General features: G+C 39.8%; 3 protein-coding genes across 6 annotated transcripts in view; 1 reads left to right on the top strand and 2 right to left on the bottom strand.

The window, feature by feature from the left end:
• LOC106808133 (translin-associated factor X-interacting protein 1-like) overlaps positions 1-7,131 on the bottom strand; it is a 9,731-nt gene extending 2,600 nt beyond the window's left edge. The window contains exons 1-10 of the mRNA XM_014810716.1: positions 7,083-7,131; positions 5,725-5,963; positions 5,252-5,386; positions 4,692-4,761; positions 4,361-4,455; positions 3,804-3,982; positions 2,936-3,047; positions 2,086-2,275; positions 957-1,078; positions 606-731 (exon numbers count right to left, since the gene is read on the bottom strand). Coding sequence (XP_014666202.1) covers positions 606-731; positions 957-1,078; positions 2,086-2,275; positions 2,936-3,047; positions 3,804-3,982; positions 4,361-4,455; positions 4,692-4,761; positions 5,252-5,386; positions 5,725-5,958 — 1,263 coding nt within the window. The 5' untranslated portion in view covers positions 5,959-5,963; positions 7,083-7,131. The remainder of the gene's footprint in view (positions 1-605; positions 732-956; positions 1,079-2,085; positions 2,276-2,935; positions 3,048-3,803; positions 3,983-4,360; positions 4,456-4,691; positions 4,762-5,251; positions 5,387-5,724; positions 5,964-7,082) is intronic.
• Positions 7,132-7,412: 281 nt separating this feature from the next.
• Positions 7,413-13,791, top strand: LOC106808755 (zinc finger protein Eos-like). Of its 4 annotated transcripts, none has more exons than XM_014811625.1 (9): positions 7,413-7,495; positions 8,766-8,974; positions 9,310-9,431; positions 9,728-9,879; positions 10,240-10,382; positions 10,519-10,620; positions 11,656-11,861; positions 12,250-12,358; positions 12,670-13,791. In XM_014811625.1, the coding sequence occupies exons 2-9, from the start codon at positions 8,767-8,769 to the stop codon at positions 13,140-13,142; spliced, it is 1,515 nt and encodes a 504-aa protein (XP_014667111.1). In that variant the 5' UTR covers positions 7,413-7,495; position 8,766; the 3' UTR covers positions 13,143-13,791. The 4 variants fall into 4 exon arrangements, with proteins under 4 accessions (XP_014667111.1, XP_014667103.1, XP_014667095.1 ...); XM_014811617.1 differs by lacking the exon at positions 7,413-7,495 and adding an exon at positions 8,103-8,234 and having other exon boundaries at positions 11,662-11,861; XM_014811609.1 differs by lacking the exon at positions 7,413-7,495 and adding an exon at positions 8,103-8,234 and having other exon boundaries at positions 12,253-12,358.
• A 66-nt stretch (positions 13,792-13,857) lies between these two features.
• Positions 13,858-19,152, bottom strand: part of LOC106808782 (ubiquitin-conjugating enzyme E2 G2) — a 9,144-nt gene continuing 3,849 nt past the window's right edge. The window contains exons 2-5 of the mRNA XM_014811636.1: positions 18,052-18,133; positions 17,309-17,427; positions 16,961-17,101; positions 13,858-15,909 (exon numbers count right to left, since the gene is read on the bottom strand). Of these exons, the coding sequence (XP_014667122.1) occupies positions 15,791-15,909; positions 16,961-17,101; positions 17,309-17,427; positions 18,052-18,133 (461 nt within the window). The 3' untranslated portion in view covers positions 13,858-15,790. The remainder of the gene's footprint in view (positions 15,910-16,960; positions 17,102-17,308; positions 17,428-18,051; positions 18,134-19,152) is intronic.

The raw sequence follows: 19,152 nt of genomic DNA, 5'->3' as shown, positions 1-19,152 counted from the left end.
GGGGGGGGGGCCGCGAAAGGGAATAGGAGGAAATAGGGAATTGCGGCACAAAAATAACGGCTTTACCTACGCTCTTAATATTCGATACATAGTGTGATGGGGAGGAAACCCATCACCAGCGCGAAATTGGAGGTCACAGGTCAAAGGGCAGTGGGGGAAAGGTCAGATATCAGACATTTTCTGAGGACATGGTCTAACGTACCGAGTGCAAAACTTTTTTGTTTCAGTGCTGACCTAACATTTTTATCACTTTATTGAAAGGACCATGAAATGAGCTTTCCGCTGACGTGCGAAGAGTAAGTGTCTGATAACCTTTTGACCCGCAAGAGGAGGGGTAAACACGGATTTGTATACCCGGCTACAGTACACGTCAGTTGAGCGCTGTCGCTCTGCGGCACTTGTGGTAATATTATGAGCCAGAGGACATTTAATTAATGTCTATTGTATATTTGACAAACGTAGGTAGTAGGCTCGCGGTATTACCACATATGATACAATCAGGAGTAAGATAATATAGGCCTATAGGGATATATAGGGGATATATATAGGATATATAGGGATATATATCCTATATTATCTTACTCCTGATACAATGTGTAACTAACTTCATCCTTGTTAATTTTTGTCCTCCAAATATCTTGAACTATCTGTGAAGTTTCTTGCCAGGTCATTGCATGGTGAGCTACCCTGTCTACAGTTCGGAGGTATTGTGGCACATCAAGGCTCGTTCCCTACATTTTAAACACAGCAATTAAATCATTATAGTGTGTCATGAAGAAATGAATGAATTGATTGATAGAGTCAACGTGTCAATAACATGTCTTATCTCAGCATTGTGAGTTATATGAATATTTTTCCAACAAACAGGATAATTACACAATACATGCGCATGTGCGATCTGCACAGACACATGCACGCATGCACGCACGTTCTCACACACATCTGCACATTTCTACCTTTCCAGTGAAATACTCTGGATCCTCCTCGTCATATCTACCACCTATAGAATCTTCAAGGAGAATCATAACTTTCTCTGCGCTGGATTTAAGCTCTGTCAGTTCATTCCATTTCACTGCCCCTATATTTAACGGTGTACACAATGATCGTTTCTCTCAATTGACAATTGGGGAAATAAAATTAAGACCGGATAGGCTAAACAGCTCAATATCGTTAATAGTATGACGAGTCTTTGTTATACTGCAACAATATACTATGTTACGGTATATGTATATGTAATATACTATGTACAGGTATGTGTTCCTGCTATTAGCGTTTTAGGTTTGTGTTGCAATGTTATTAAAGGAAATGAAATTCTTTATATATATATATATATATATATAATATCAGGAGTTAATAAAGACAAAAGATTTGTCTTTATTAACTCCTGATAATATGTATATATATATATATATATGGATTGGACATAAAGCTGCTAATATTTGGGTAATGCTATCCCCCGGGCGTGGAGGGAGGTTACCGTAACGTGGCAGCACTAGTGTTAGGATAGTGTTAGGATTAGGTATAGGGTCAGGGACTCAGGGTTAGGGTTAGAGTTTTTGCATCATGATATCTGTCCCCACACCATAGATTAATTTTTGTGGATCACAGAACCTATATATAGCGCTCCGAGATATATATGTTTAGTGTTATGGTTAGCGTTGGAGGTGTTGGAGTTAGCGTTACCGTATGTGTAATCATTTTGAAGTATACGCCAACTGTATCACGTGACCCTCGATCCCTCCACGCCCGGGGGATAGCAACACTCCTAATATTTGCAGTCAACACTGAATGAAGCTGGTTAGACCTGTGCTAGTTTTGAAACGAAGATGTCAAGTTACAAGCTACAAGCTCCGCGCGATTATCACATAATGAAAACCGTACATGCCAAAACTACCACTGTTCGAGGAACTAATGACTGCATTGAATACCCCCCCCCCCCGTTCCTAGCTGTCCCACTTAAAGCCAGCCACACATGGAGGGTCTTCTCTTAGCGTGCGACGCCATTTATTTGTTACCAGGTGGCGAGCCAATAGCTCTTGCTGGTGGCAGGCATAACACTGGTTGGTCTAGGAACTAACTGAATACCTCCAGGGAAGTGGTCAGCAACATCAGCCCAATCCGGCCTAGGGGAGGCACTGCGCCCCAGCAGTTCACACTTGGTTCGATACTCATCTCTTTGGCTGACTGCCTCCCTGTTACAGATTACCAGTTCCCCGTGTTCCGTGATTAAGGCAGTGTGATTACCAGTAAGAGTTCTCAGCTGCTTTTCTGCTATCTGAAAAGTAAACTCATTATTATTAATTAATGTTATTATGATTTATTACTTTATCATCACATATATTATTTACTAAATTATTATTTATTACTTTAAACATCTTGTAGGAGGATCGGTGCTATTTCTATGATTGGTTATTATATAGGTGATTAACAGCATGCACCGATAATTAATGCTCTAACTACGTTTGTAATTGTAAACTAATTATTTTATGAGCCACACAGCCCCATTTAGATATATACTCCACCTGTGAGTATGAATGCAATATTTTAACACGTCACGAAATGATTTTAATAAGCCAGAAATGTGCGACAAATTTTAGCATTGTACATATGACCACACTATACAAAATTAGATATAGACCATACAATGAGAACAGTAGCTAAGTGCTACTAGCATTAAACATTTCTAGACAAAAACAATTAAATGGGTAGATCTCAACATTTAACTGAGGTTGTGTTATATTTTAAATGACCCATCAGTAGAATATTTTAATACACGCTTTGTTACAAAGGCAAATAACATTTTGAAAACACTTTACAGAAAACTTTTTAGGAAGCACGAATGTCACTGAAACCAGGCTATTTGTGTTTACATAAGAGAGAAAGAGCAATAACATGTTCCAAATGATGGCTATATTTGACAAAATCTGAAATTAACCTGGAATTTACTGTCCAGATCTTTGAACTCCTTCCTTGGTACAACGTCACTATAGTTCAAGACCAATTCATCCAGTTTCTTCGAACACCTTGCCAAGTCTTCCCTAGCTTTCCTGAAATAGTTACTTGTTTTAAACCCAATTGTGTAGTAAAAAAATATTAACACAAAAAAACTGGTTAAAAACAGCAAACGTGGCTTTTCTAAAATATGTATTGTAACGTTGAAATGAAGTTCGTTGAATAAATGATATAGAAGGAATCCAAAACTTGTGTGGTAACCGGAATAAACTTTAATAACTGCTCGCACACAGTGTGTCCATCTTGCACAAAGACAACGCAACGCGCACACGCACATAACTCCCCACTCCTCTCTTCTCTCTCCAAAACCCTGCCATAATCCCACATGTCTACACCCGCTCTGCTCACCACCCATTTCACAGTCGCCCTAGAAACTCCCGACCTAAAACACGTTTACAATTCTCCCTAATACATCAATGTAGCCGCAACAAGATGCGCGACGCTGTGTCTAGATAGACCATCACTAAAACAACCCCTAGTCTAGCTCCACTGACTACTCTATTTAAACATTTGTACATCACATGTTACAGTATTTATCATTAAATATTTGCTTTCTTGGATATAAATTACATAATATCATACAGGATTTGTCTAAAATATTTTAAAATTAAATAGAGATATATATATATGCAGTCATAGGATTAGAGATATAGCTAATTTTTAATCATTTAAAAATACAAAATTGCAGGTTCGATCTATACTTATTTAGCGACTATCGCACCCATTAAGCACAGCTTGCTATCGAGTAACAAACTTCCACGAAAAGATGGTCACATACAAACTCGGCATACTTAAGCGCGATGCTTAGAATGACTGGATCGTCGTGTGAACGCTGACTAGCATGTGCCGTCCGCTGCTGCTCTCTCTCCTGTAGGTGAAACCTGAGCTCATTTATCTCCAGCACGAGTAGGTGGCGGGCATCATGCTGCTCTCTGTAGTCCATGTACTGTTCCGCAAGCGATGACTTTAGCTGCAATTACATGTGATGATTAAGATTTTTGCAATAATTTTGATCATGACAGATATGCTAGATATGACAGATTTGATATCTTATAAGCATCATCATCACGACCAGGACCATTAACAGCTGCCACCACCACTGCCATCACCATAACAACTACAGAAGCAACAATAGCAGCAACAACAAAAACAATAATAATAACAACAGAAAGAGAATGAGATTATATATGTATATCGATACGATAACAATGCAAATAACAGTGATACAGAAATTATTAAATTACCACCAAGTAATGCCACGATAACTGATGCTAAAATTGTTTGCACGCATCCTCTCAGAAAGAGAGTATAGCAATTCATCAATGTGATCATGCAGTCATTAACTCACCTTTTCAACTATCACTTCTAAGCCAAGTTTGTCTTCTTTCAGGTTGGCAACTATTTCCAATACCTTGTTACCATCTTTTTGCATCTGATGGGCATCTAGTATTCACAATGTTATCTTTAAACTACGTAGGTAACGATTTTATTTTACTTCATAAAAGCCTGAGGTTCTGATTTTGCGGCACTGTGTTACTAACAAACATTTTCAAAACGCCTCTATCACACTGCTGATCGGCTAGAGCGACCAGCCAACCAATCCAGATAAATAGGTCAACTGGATGCAATTAAATGCAATAAAAATTGTGTAAATATATGTATATAGGCCGGGCACTCACCGCTGCTCTCTTCACTTTCTGCGATTGTCGTGCAATCTCTCTGTTTATCCTCCACAGATGAAAATTTGTCCTAGTATTTATAATGTGGAAAACAATTATGGGGGGGGCAGATTATCGCAATTAGAGAAACACTCCCTGTCAACAGTGACTAAACTAATTAACTCTTTTCCTGATTAGTAATTTTACTTGGAATTATTCATATTGCATGAGTTATTTGTGAGGCATTGTCAAAACTTAATATTTCTTTACTTTCTTCAGACCAAAATGTTATTGTTAGTTTCGCTGAGAGGGTCTATGTCCCCCAGGGTACTGCCGGAACGTACCCTGGTACTATCTAATATGCCGGACCGTACCTCGCCTACTCCACTAACAAGTCTAGGGAACTCCCTAACCCTAACCCTAACCATATCAAGAAGTTACCAGAGCATGTTCCGGTATACCGGACCGTACCCAGGGTACGTTCCGGCAGTACCCTGGGGGACATAGATCCTATGAGCGTTAGTTTCACTCTATGCTATCAGCAGATGTGGTTTATTAAAGATGCGACATAAGAAGCAAACCTTTGATGATTGCTCTGTTTCTTCCACATGATGATTCTCAGTAAGTGCAGAGTCATATGCATGCATTATTGCAGTTAGAAGGGATCTGTAAGATGGCAGAGCTTCTGCCATTAACTCCAGTTTCTGCCTGTGAAACTATGCACAAGTATTTGGACAAAATTTCATTAAAACATAGAAATACAGGACTCCTTCATATTCATGTTCCTTGTATATTTTCAGTTAAAATAGGTTTAAATTACGCTACATAAAAAATTTCATTGTTCAATATTCATTAGAAATAGTTTTCAATGTTTTGAAACTAACAGCTGTATCAATGCTTACAATGACAGTGGTGCCACCGGCGACGGTGTACTAGCCCATCTCTCTCTCTATATATATATCAGGAGTAGATAATAGGGTTCCCTATTATCTACTCCTGATATATTTATTAGTGTAGTGCGTGTGTAGTGTAATATCTATTAATTGTGTCACACCTGTAATTTCTGCTGTACAGATATTCTTCCGTGATGTCTGGTCTCCTGGATAATATCCCGCATCAGATCGTTATACAGTTTTTCGCCGCTCAACGCTCTGGCGTCAGCGCCACGTGAATGGAGCAGAGCATGCTTCGTCTGGATCCTAGTGCTGGCAACCACGCTCGATCGCCTCAAGTGGCTGTTAGCGGGATGTGAGAACTTGTGTAGCGAGAGATCCGAAGTAGCCTTCATCTCACCTAAAATATTGTGAGTTTTTTCAATATCTCATTATCTGGCTATAACTTCACTACACACATTATCGGCCTATAGTACAGCATATAAATGTCTATATATATACTTTCATGATCTAAACAGTTTTACGTGTGCTTGATATATATATATACAATAATGCAAGTGCTAGAACACTTGAAGGGGGCGCCACTGAGCAGTTTCTATTAAAGTCAGACAAGGCGGTTGTGGTTAAGACAAATTAACAAAATTAGCAACAATGAAGTTTCATCGATCCTCATTATTGATTGCTTCGCAGCCTTTATAGCAGCACACATTCACAAATTCTGCATAATTAAAGCAAAGGTCAACAGATCGCAGACAGTAATGAACAAACAACACGAGGCCTTTGTAGGACATGTTAATTGTTACAATGTAACAATCAATCCTTGAAATGGTCCGATTACGAGACTCCGCACTAACATGAGTGTCAGAAGTGAGAGTTTTCACACTGCCAGATTAGTACAAAATAAAAAAAGTTCTGGAACATCTCTAATTGTCTACGCTTCTAATCACAATGAAAACTAGTTCCCCGAAATTTTTAGACCCATTACATTAATTACACGATAATTATTCAGTAGGGGCCTACCACGTAACCCATTAATATATATACAAGTTACAACATAGAATATAGCCAGTCCACCTTGGGTGTTTGCCAATCTACTCCGGGTTTATTTGAAAGCTTGCATGTTATTAGAGAGCAGCCAAATCAGAATATTTATGGGCCACGGAGTACGCGACATGCCCCTGTGGCTGCCAGTGCTCGGCATAGGCGCTATACAGCCTATTCTCCGTAGGTACCCGCGTACGCCCTAGCCCGACCAGGCTGTGCGACGGATTGTCTATACTCTAATATTCTATACTCTCGATATTCTAACCCTAGCAATACCGTTTCTTGGAGCTACGTACGCCCCTGAATGGGGGGTCCTGAATCTAGACTAGAGTGTAGTCTGTAGAGGCTAGAGCACTAAAATGTGCGGCTGAACCTATAAACAGCCTGACCAGACTCTACAATTGTTATATATATATTATCTTTCCAGCTATCTACCTGTAATTGTCAATCAATATATTTTACTACATACACTTACTGATCAACGTCAACGACTCTCGGACCGCGTGCTATCACATTGTTATGGCAACAACGCAACGCATTGTGGGTAAAATATATTTATGCATTGTGTGGACTGGGTCCAATATATACATTGTGCTATATTGTTATACGTGGAAATATACATGTAATCTATACATTGTATATTCTGTTCTCATGAATCAAGGCGCCTCAGACAGTAGTGTGATAGTAGTAACCGGAGGTTCCTAAAAAATAATAGCTGAAAGATCCCACAATACGCTGCGCTTTGTGGCTTTATTATAGACTGGTTACCTGTCCTCTATCTAGAAACCAAACCCTTGAAGTTAGACAGAAATAAAAAGACAGCGAACCAATCTAAAGCTTATCACTTCTCTGTATTAATTTCAATGCATAGGAAATCAAGTGGTTTAGGTATTGTTTACGTATTATTACTATTAATTGTGTCAATATTATTAGGCTATTCCTGCTGAACATAAGGTTACAGTAGAAGTAATAATAATACGAAGACATCTCATTTTTAACTGATGCACTGATGATAATGTTCCGTCGTTACAACGTACAAGTTGAACAAGTTCAACAACCCCTCCAAGAAACGGTCACAATACTCAATACCGCTCATACGTCATAGGGTCTATGTCCCCCAGGGTACTGCCGGAACGTAGCCTGGGTACGGTCTGGTATACCGGAACGTACCCTGGTAACTATCTAGCTGATATGGTTAGGTATAGGGTTAGGGTTAGGGAGTAGGCGTAGGGGATTCCCTAGACTCGTTAGTGGGGTAGGCGAGGTACGGTCCGGCATATTACTATTAGATAGTACTACTACTACTACTAGTAGTATTTAGTACCAGGGTACGTTCCGGTATACCGGACCGTACCCAGTGTACGTTCCGGCAGTACCCTGGGGGACATAGACCCTATCAACTTCAAGACCCCCCAAAAAGACCCATGTAGGGGGCCTATTAGGAGTATTGCTGTGATGAGTGATGTTTAGTCTGCAAATGCAGACGTTATAACTCCGCTTTGCTAATCTGAGGGTGCGGGTTTATCATTACTGGGGTCTGCGTCAGCTCGGACTAAGTGATGTTAGTCTCGCGCCATGCATGGTCGGGCTACATTATCAGTAGCTCTAAGAAACGGTCCTTGCTAGGGTTAGTGGACCTGTGTATATTGACGTTAGTCACACAGCCTGGTCGGGTTACATTATCAGTAGATACAGTAATGTTACATTATGATTGTATAATAATAATATACGACATACCGTTATTATTATCACTAGGTGACCTGCTGAACTACGTGAATCCGCTCTTTAAACTCGCTAAGCGCTTAAAGAACTTAATATTCATTCTTCTGCGTGAATTTCTGACACGTATGACATTCTGGTTCAATTAGTCCTTGGAGTTGCGGAATCAGCGGAAAAATGGGCTCAGGATTGATGGCAAACTTTACAACTACACTTTATGCACCTCTGATATGTATCATGAAATGATATACAATATTACAAATCTGCATGTATCACATAATGATGCAAAAGTTGTGCTTCATTCTGTAATACATGTAGATGCATGCTATGTCATGGAACTTTAATGCTTATTGCTACTGTGTATCTGTATATATACTGTATAAGATGGTAAGTTCAATGAGTTTCGTGCACTTCAATACTGATTGCATTCATATTGCAGCATGCTAGATCACATGTTTGAGCAAGAATATGAAGTGATGGCTGAACCTGAGAGTGAACTACAACCACAGGCCGTGTTGTCAGAGGTACCAGTCGAGACAGAGGATGGTGACAAGACTGTGCAGCAGAGAATGGTATACATGTGTCCATACTGCAGTTACAAGGCTCCCTACGGTAGAACGGTGAAGGTGCACATGAGAGTGCACACAGGTACGCATCTTGGTTATGTATTTCTGTTACCGGCTGTTAGTGTGAACGGTGAAGGTGTGCATGAGAGTTCGGGCAGGTGCGCATCTTAGTTGCTTATTGCTGTTATTGGCGGTGATGAGTGAGTGAGTTTCGTTAGCTAGAAATATCTCCAATGAGTGTATCATTTGTACAGTACAAATACTACGAGTTGTTAGGTAAAAAGTGGTTATGAATATGATTACATAGTACAGCATTATTAGCCCATGTGATGCATCTGGCTAGTGCTGTGATTTTCTTTGGATTTTGCATTTGTAAAGGTGATTGATATTAGCTTCAGCACGCATTTGCATTTGCAGGGGAGCGTCCATATGTGTGTCGATTATGTGGCATGGCTTTCACACAATCTAACAACCTGAATAGACACATGGTCACACATTCCACTGGAAAGAACTTTAGCTGTACAATATGCTCATTCACGGTGAGTGGTGCACTAAACTTATTTTGGAATCACAGAGCAAATTGTTTTTCAGTGATTTTGAAGATTGCAATATGAATGAGCATCGTAACTATCTAGGTGCATATTAAACATTTTGGTGGATAGAAAAACCATGGTATTTGTTTATCTGTTATTCTCTCTTTCTTGTTCTGTATTTATCCATGTTTATTTTTATTCACTCCTGATATCTCTATTAAATTTATTCTATAGTTGTTTATTTATACATGTGTGTGCGTCCATATTACAATTTGGTGATAACATTTCACTGACCGATTCAGTCTAGAAGAAAAGAAACATTGAGAGCACACTTTTCCAAGCACCTTCTGCACGAGACAAAGTGCTTGCTGTGCGGACGACAGTTTGATGAGCCAACACAGTTAAGGTTACACTACCAGTATGCTCATCACATACCGACAAAGATAAAGCACAGGTACAATGATTACAATTGGTCGCATCCGTGCATAAATTAGTGAATCAGAAAAAATAATTGCAATTAACAGATGCATGACTTTTGGTGTCAGTGTTAGTTATGTAAAGCTTTTTACCAAATTGATATATGTAGGTTTTTACTATTGCTACTTAGCTAATCTTGTTGATTATATATAAGTAATATTAGCAGCTGCTCTTTAGTTAGAATGTAATAGATGTGTAAGATCTATTTTGCTGTTGGGGTGTAAAAAAGAACTGTGCAATGAGTTGGTAAAAGATGGTAAGGAATGTATATATCTAACATGTACTGCTATTGCTATGTTTTTTATTTATAATCTTTGTGATATGTTTTGATTTGCAGACGTATGTTTACGACGATGTCCGATAGCACTGTAGCATCGTGTGATGTTTCGCAGTCTAAGGCAGTAGAGAGCGACACTGAACAGATCGGAGTGACACCTTCACATATGCAGGGAGACATCTCAGCACATACATCACGAAGCGGTAAACCCAAATTCACTAGTTTTTTTTATTATGTACTATAATACTAGATGTAGATATCTCTAGAATTGGCTCATTTATATGCAAAGAATATTTTTTCATAGTAGTGTCATAGTAGGTTGCAAATTTTTTTTTGTAGGTGAACAGGACGGTGAAGATTTTCTCCAGGCAGAGTGCCAGGATGCTGTTATAACCTTTCCGGAGCCAACATCAGGGAGTGAACGTGATATCAAAGTAGAAGGTAAGCATAACGATTTCAAAGCTTGTATTTTCCTATCGCAAACTTACAGTAATCCTTGATTACATGAAGACCTCTGGAAAACAGGAGCCCATTGTCAGAGGGATCATGAATATTTCTGACTATTGTAAATCCAGAGAGACATGATACAAGATTGCGTGACACAGCTTTGCTGCTGCGCGCGGATGAGACGCGCAGTTATGCGGGATATGCGCACGCGACCGCGGTGATGTTCAAGTATGGAGCGCTGTCCGTAGTGGAGACGTGCGCCAAATTCGAGGCCTGGCGCACGTCTCCACAGCGGTCAGCGGATGGTCTGTAGTTTTAGAAGATAACAATGAAGACTGTTCTAAATAAGAGCAATATACTGACCTTTGAATTTCTTGACTAGTCAGTCAAAGGGCTTGTTGGGGGTCCATTATGCAGAGCTTCCAATTGAAATGGCCCATGAAATTGTCAAGTGGAATTGTGTTTTTTGGAACCCCAAAGAAAATGTCTCCCTCTTACATGCACCCCCTCCCTGATCAATCACGCATTCAGGCGTAAACAATAACAGAGATGAAATTGTGTTGAGTTTATGGCTCTTGACGCACGTGCATTGACGTAAAAGACTGATGAAAGCACAGGCACTTGGAACCTTTCAATAAAAATAAATCTTCACACAATTTTTCACAATGATCGACCGCCTGTGTGCAAAATAGGTGAACGTATGTGAAACATATACGGTTAGTACTTACTGTGACATATCCGTGACTAACTGACACCACTAAATTGGTAAAATGTTTCATGCACCTTAAAAAATGCTGAGAAATTACGAGGTTATCATTTCAGAACTCCCGACACCGCCCATCCTGATGTCACAAAGCTATATGTAAACAAACGCGTGTTGCGAGGTGCGTGCTTCTGATATCAATTTCGAGGCTAGCTACGCCAAGCGTAAAGCGCGCGGGCAAGATGTCACACACACAGCTACGTTCATTGGTTAAAACAATCGAGTAGCGCGGTTAGGGATTTTCGAAATTATTTAATTTTTTAAAGTTTCAGCCGAGGATGTGAGGGAAGACACAGTCGTGCCGAGAGAGCAGGGCGAGTCGGCTGACGACTACCCATGGCCGATGCACGCTGGCGGCTCCTCCGGCGGAGGGCAGCGGCAGTGCCGCCCTGGTGACGACGACAGCTGCAGAGAGGTGGAAACGATCGACGACGACGACGACGGCGTCTGCGTTGGTGAAGCAAACGTAAAGGTGCGGTCGGCTTCGTCGTGCGCGGGGGGGTGGGTCTCTGTGAGTGTGTCGCACGCGCGTTACGGCGTCTACGCCGGTGCGCATACCGACACCGTTAAGAAAACTGGTGGCGTCGCATTTTTGCTGAAACAGTTGAGAGGTAAAACGTGGGGTGCCGCACTAATGCTGAAACTGTTAGTGTTAGGAAGAAAACGTTTGGTGCTGCATTATTGCCAAAACTATTATGAAGAAAAAGACGTAGTACTACAATTTTGCTTTAACCATTTGGGAAAAACCAAGTTATGCAACATTTCTGAATAATAGAGTGCTGCAAATGTGTGTTGAAACGGTTGAAAAAAAGTGTTTGGTGCCACATTGTTGGCTATTTTGTTGTTAAACTCATTCACAGCAGGGGATGAATGTGACGAAAGATCACAGGTTCCGGCAGAAACGTGCGACAACCGTTGCCGCCTCGTCTTCAACAACAATGCACACTTCTCCCCGAATGAGATCTCAGGGTGAGCAATCTTTATTCACGGCCGAGTTCTACTCGGGTTTTATTCCTCACTGTGAAGGTAAGTCTGTACATGTGTACTGTCATGATGTTTCTGTAACCTGCATTCGCATACAATTTGCGACATTACTTAACAGGTTTCATGTTAAGTCTAGCTGCCAGCTATTTAAATTTTTTTTAACTTGGTCATGCTACGATAAAATTTGTCATTCATTCGAATTCCAGACTTCACTGAAAATTCGTCGCCCATTGTTCACGTGGAAATGACTATGGACACACGCATCTGTGCTTTTCATTTTGACCCTCGTTTTACAGATTCCTGCCACATCTATGGCACACTGCAACCATCGTCGGCCCCAAGAAAGTCGTCACAGCAAAATCTGATGGGAGGCCAGCAGCTGATGTATCAGGGTACGAGTCCGATCCAGCAACACGGCTCCGCACTCGCCACCATAGGGCGACGCGAGCACCACCATTCCTCTGACAGCATACACGGCGCACCCTCTCACGCAAGCAGTCAAGGCAGCGAGAGCGAATCGATGACATCTCCCGCTCCAAGCGTGCACATTCCTGCCTCGCCGGTGGCGCCATCTTCCAGCACCGTTCACAATCCGGCGTTGTTCGCCTGTCACACCTGCGAGGTGTACTTTATGGACCATGTCATGTTCACGATCCACATGGGCTGCCACGGTTACAGGAATCCCTTAGAGTGCAACATCTGTGGCTACAAGTCTAAGGACAAGTACGATTTTGCTTCCCATATTGCTAGAGGGCTTCATGTGACATGAATGCACGTGCGTTGTGTGTGTTTGTGTTGCGCGTGCATGCGTGCACGTGTGGATGTGTGTCGGTGTTTACTATATATGCCCAGTGTGTGTAATTAGTCGTTGCGTGCAAGAAGCGTTTATCGTTTACGTATCGTTTGCGCAGATCGATAGTTTAGAACAATCAGGAGCAGGTACGATTTTTATTTTGTCCCTAGCGCTGAGGCATGAAACAAGTCCACAAACCATGTACACGATTCTTCGTCAGTTGTTACGCATGTCTGGTTGAAACCGTTAAGTTGTAATTAGGAGTTCAATCGCCTGATCTTGTCAAAATAGTTGTTACCTAACCAAATGCGTGTTGTACTTTGTTCCATTGTATTGTATTAGGCAGGATATTTTGTTTAGTCTACTATATTAGATAATAGTTCTATATTTATTACTGTAGAATATATAAGAGCTCTATATTGATATAGCTACGTTGTAAAAAAATAATAATAGCGATGTAAAATAATATAGTACTCTGCAATATATATCTATCTATATGTATATATATATATATGTATATATATATATATATATATATATCACATAAAAGGTGCTGTCACTGTAAAATATAATCAGTATATTATTTAACCTATTTTATATATTTTTGGTACGTTGTATGTACTTGATTAAACCCCTTAAGTGCTTCATAATAGCTTTATTTTAGTATAGATGCAAACAATACTATTGGGTGTACATTTTGATCAACTTTATTCATTTAATGTCACCAACAGTAAAAGTTCTTGTTATGCTGCTGTTAACAGTGAAAATTCGTTCATGGCATCATAACCAAATTTTTATTGTAAATACATCATGTACATTTTCAAGTAACACATCGTCACATACGTCGTTCACTAGATGGCGCTCAATGGTACCTCTTAGACAACTAACAGCTTTCCAACCTTGAATAGCAGCTTTTTTTAAACTTGAAATCATTTACCACACGACAACAGAAAACAAGGAATAGAGACCACAGTGAATTTTCCGTGTTTTATCCAACAGATATTACAAGCTAGCTGATCTTGACTGTGGCACCTCGGTGTAGTCCAAAATACAATGGTAGTACCATGTGATCAGGAGTAAGATAATATAGGATATCCTATATTATCTTACTCCTGATGTGATGATGAATTTTCACTTCAAGACACGAAAAATCATTTCAAAGCTGGTTTTCACAAACCACTGATTCAGTGGCGGATCCAGTATTTTGAGATAGGGGGGCGCAACCGTGTAGCCAGGATTTCATTTTAAGGGGTGCGGTGTGATAGTGCCGGTGCGCACGCTTCGCGTACCAAATGGGGGGGGGGAAACAAAAAATAAGCGGGGGCGCCTCTTGTATCCGCCACTGCACTGATTGATGATGAGAGAGAATACCAACCTAGCAAGAGCTTGGGCAAGCACAGGAGTTTGTCACACAAAAATCATATATGTATATATTATTATATAAGGAGATTTTTTGCGGTATATATATATAATATAGATACGCCTGCACGTGCGTGCGTGCATGCATGTATATAGGGGGATATTTTTTCCATGGCAAGCTTCTGTGTGAGCAAACAAAGACCAGAAACACTGCATCGCGGCCTTCTAGGAGCAATAACTCATTTCACAATCGCAGGACAATTACCAGGAAGGGAGATCAACACAAGCTAGCCGGTAAAGGGGAATGATAGAGATAGTGCTGATCAAACTAGCCAAATAAATTGAGAGATGGAGAGAATCTCCTCACGAGCACTCAAGTGAAGAACTTGTCTGCAATAGTATACGTACCAGAACCAAACATTAACTAGGACAGATCATGAAGGATGGAAATCATGCAGACCATCAGGAAAACTAACGCCAAAGCGCAATGGTCTAGAAAAGATTGCCGAACATGCCTTGGCAAGGAAGCCACAGGATTAGATAAGGGTTAGACCACACATTCTGGCGCAGGCATCTAGTAGCAGAGTTCAAGCACATCCTCCTATTTATAGCTCACAAAGTCAGCAAAAAAGAATGACCATGAGTAGCAACCTTGGAGAGATGGTAGGGAGCCTCGTGTTCCTCCAGCAACGAAAAAGAACTTAGCGGAAGCAAGCAAGTAATCGGCAGTATATAATGATCAGCATTATTAACAAGAAAATACACTCTTTTGCTTGAACACAAGTTCTTTACGGAGTGACCTGCTGCGGATATGAATACACAAACTAAACTAGTACAGCATAGATATATTGCATGCAGCAGGCCATTAGAAAACACTACTATAACTCATTTTGCAGTGGCTATCTGACATTTGTTTGAAACTTTATAACGCAATACAATAGACAGAGCAATGGAAATGTACATGCACTTACATATCTACACTTATAAATTACCTTAAACACACTTCCATTACTTGCCAATGCCTCTTCTCTACTTCGCTCCATGTACTTTGCGTTTTTCTAAGAACATGGTGATAGCTTGTGTCCTCCACAATATAAATGATTACCACATTTCGGTCCACCTAATATTCCACTGCACGATTTCACGCCAAATATACGATACACACTACTATTATTTTACTATACTATCGATACACTCTGCATTTCATCACAAGTTTCACTTGACAGATTATAAAAAAATGGATCGGTCACACCCACTACATTTGATCACTGCGGAAGTCCAAGAGACTTGCGAACGAGCTTTTCGGCGAGTTTATTGAAACCGTCGCGATCTTCACGCCAGACCTTGGCCGCATCAACGTTGGCAGCACTTTCGTCATTAGGTTCTGTAAAGCAAACAGCGATGTTAGGGTCAATCATCCTAGTTCACAGAGCATTTTCACTCACACACACGCACTCGCACGCACACACGGGGAATGTGTGAGAGTCCAACAGGCACATTATATACCAAGGTTCTCTCATTGGCCTTTGATGCATATCGGGTCCGACACACCTTTTGAGCTGAAGCTAATTTGTGACATCCCATAAACTCTCCAACAACCCTTAATTGCCTAATCGACATTCCTCAATTTCCAAATGTTACTTTGGATAATCCTAAATAGGGTATGGACTTCTAAATAAAACCTATACATAATTTCAGCAAGAAAGACTTAAAACGAAAGACATGAATGGAACTTGATTCAATTGAATATTGATAATTTAAATTGCATCACGAAATAAATTTGGACCAACTGATCCACTTTCACTTGAAATTGACCCTTCTTTACCTATTCACCTGTGCGAGATAACCATGCTCACCCTAGTTATTGTAGCCAAGTCGATATGCTAGATCAGTTTGTACATGGTTTTACACGTGTGAGCACGAAAACGTCGACTAAACAAAACTTTTTTTTACTAAGCACTATTTTGGAACACCCTAGGCCAAAACAAAATATAGGTGTGGTTACGGTTTCCCGACCAACCCTATTTATTCCCAGCGACCCTAAACATTTAATTGTCAATTTTCTTTAAAGTCAAAAAAATAAATTAAAAAAATAAATTAAAATATGAATTGGACAGTTCCTGCTTCAAAAGGCACAACGCACATCCTTCGGACATGGTTCGTAAATAAAATATTTCAAGAAAATAAAATGTTTTCCCTACCTACCTAGTACCTACCTACCCTAGTTTTTTTCGGCATGTAACGGTAACCACACATATATTTTGTTTTGGCCCTATTTACGTCGCTGAATGGCTAAAGATAACAGTCAGTCACTCCAGTTGAGTAAGTGAATTGCAGACACTGAATGAAGCTCAACCAATCGCTTCTCTTTCGAGTAATGCTGACACGTAACTGTGAGACTTTCTGGCTACGAACACTTGACTATATCATCTCACCGGCTAGCATGCTGACTACTGAGAGAAGGATCTTTTCCACGCTCTGTACAGGACTCCATCGTTCTGCACTCGACTCGTATCCCATGGGATCATCGCCAGGGGCATGCAGGATAGATATACACACTCTTCCATCAGGATAAACTGAAATGTCATGAAACATCGACAAGTTTGGAAACATATATACCAATTTCTATGTCGTAATTCATCACAACCTCAACACAAGGACATTCACCAACTAATTACATAATCTTTTTACATTAAAATAAAAAATGTAGTAATTTCAAATTGGTGTCATTCAATATGGTTTGTCAAACACTAATCATGTATAAAACTGTAAAGCTAACTCACTGTTTGGATGGAACATTTCACAGTTGAACTTCATCTTGGGAGGGCTGAGAGGATAGTCATGAGGAAAGGTTAGTTGCGCCGGAAAGACACCACCTTCAAAACATGTGTCTTCTGGACCACTGTAATAACCAAATACCGCTCGATTAAATGTGTGGTCTCCCCAATCATATCTCAAATTCTGGGTAACGTCTAACGACATACCTCAGACCCTCTCTTCATAGTCCAAAGGAATGTAATAAAGAAGGAGAGAGCCTTGTTGATCAGAGAACAGATCAACACTGCAGATTGCAGTAGAAAATATTGCTATTTTACAATTAACTAGATAGCAAGGAAGAGAGACTGACAGACAAACAGTTAAATTTAAATGGGTCATTCGAAGACGCATTCAGGGAAAAAGAAATGTATGCACAGCAAACCACAGGTTTTCACATGGCCCACAGTACAGTATACAGAAACAGCTCTGCAAAAAGCATGCACATGCATAATACACTATCAAGGCAAATCGTGACACAATTTATTTTAACTTTATTTATAAATTTAACTAAATAATAATAATATTAATAATTTATAAATTTAACACAGTATGGAAGAGGATTAAATTATAATTTAGTGAAAACAGACTCAATATTATACTCACAATATTTAATTGGACTTGATAAATAGTGGCAGTAATCATATGCAGTAATTAAACTTATCAGTTTTATTTAATGTTTAGTAGCAATTAGTAGCAGTAATTCACTCACGTAATCAATGCTTCCCACTGAAAAAAGTTTTCTTCGTCAATTGGGCCAGCAATGATGCCTTCTGGTGGGTTCAGTGTTAACTCTAATAAAAACAGATAAAATTGAATAAGCTAATCACATAAAATGAGACTACCTAACATAGCACTTCATCTTCACAGGGTCTGGTCTTGACATCAGTAGAACGACTAGAAAGATTATTGACAAGATTTTTAACTTTATGGGAGGTGTTACAATTGTCACTTAAATAACCCGCTGGTTTGCCTGTTTGGTTTCCCATCGCCACTCCTGCATTTAAAAATGTTTTTAAAACGATTACTATTGTCAAATCTCTAAAATACAAATGAATTGAAGTTTGAACTGTAATTGGACTCCTGGTAGTTTTTATGCAAGAATAATACGAAGGAAAATTCAAATTTAGCAATGCTTGCTGTAATAGGAAGTCAAACATAACAGGAAACTAAGAGCGACTAAGAGGGTTCAGAATACCAACTCATCTCCTGGCCGTTTTTATGCAGGATACTATAGGAGTAGCAGTTGGCCCCATCATGACATGATAAGACATAACATCATAACATAAATACTTGGCGACAGCTTGTCAATATATATTTAGCCAGGTACTGAGCGAGTAGGTACCTAGTGAAAGCTTGACCAATAACGAAAAAGGTACTATACTACATAGTTCAAGAAATGAGGACTAGGAGATCAGCCCAGGTTATGACGATTAGGAGTGGAGTCAGTCATTCTTGTCCTTTGTAGTCAACTTATCTAGAGACTTATTATATTTCTACACAAAAAGTTTGTTATGGTATATCCTACAACCCCAACCACCTAAAACAACAACCAGTACATTTTTGGACCCCCTAACAAACTTGATGCAAAGTGAGAGCGAGCAGGACTTTGAAGAAGAGTGAAATTGTTTGCTAAGGCGAGCTTTAAAGGGAGAGTTTACTCTAGGTTCTAGGGTTATTTTGAGCTAATTTAGGTTATAATTACGCTACATAAAAAGTTTCATGGTTCAATCACCATTAGAAATATTTTTTTTAAATGAATATCGTTCGGTTAAATAGCATTTAGGTATAAATATAATTGCACTTTTGTGAT

This window comes from Priapulus caudatus, unplaced genomic scaffold (assembly GCF_000485595.1).
Source record: "Priapulus caudatus unplaced genomic scaffold, Priapulus_caudatus-5.0.1 Scaffold13, whole genome shotgun sequence".
NCBI classification, from domain to species: domain Eukaryota; kingdom Metazoa; phylum Priapulida; class Priapulimorpha; order Priapulimorphida; family Priapulidae; genus Priapulus; species Priapulus caudatus.
This window is presented reverse-complemented; position numbering and strand designations above follow the sequence as displayed.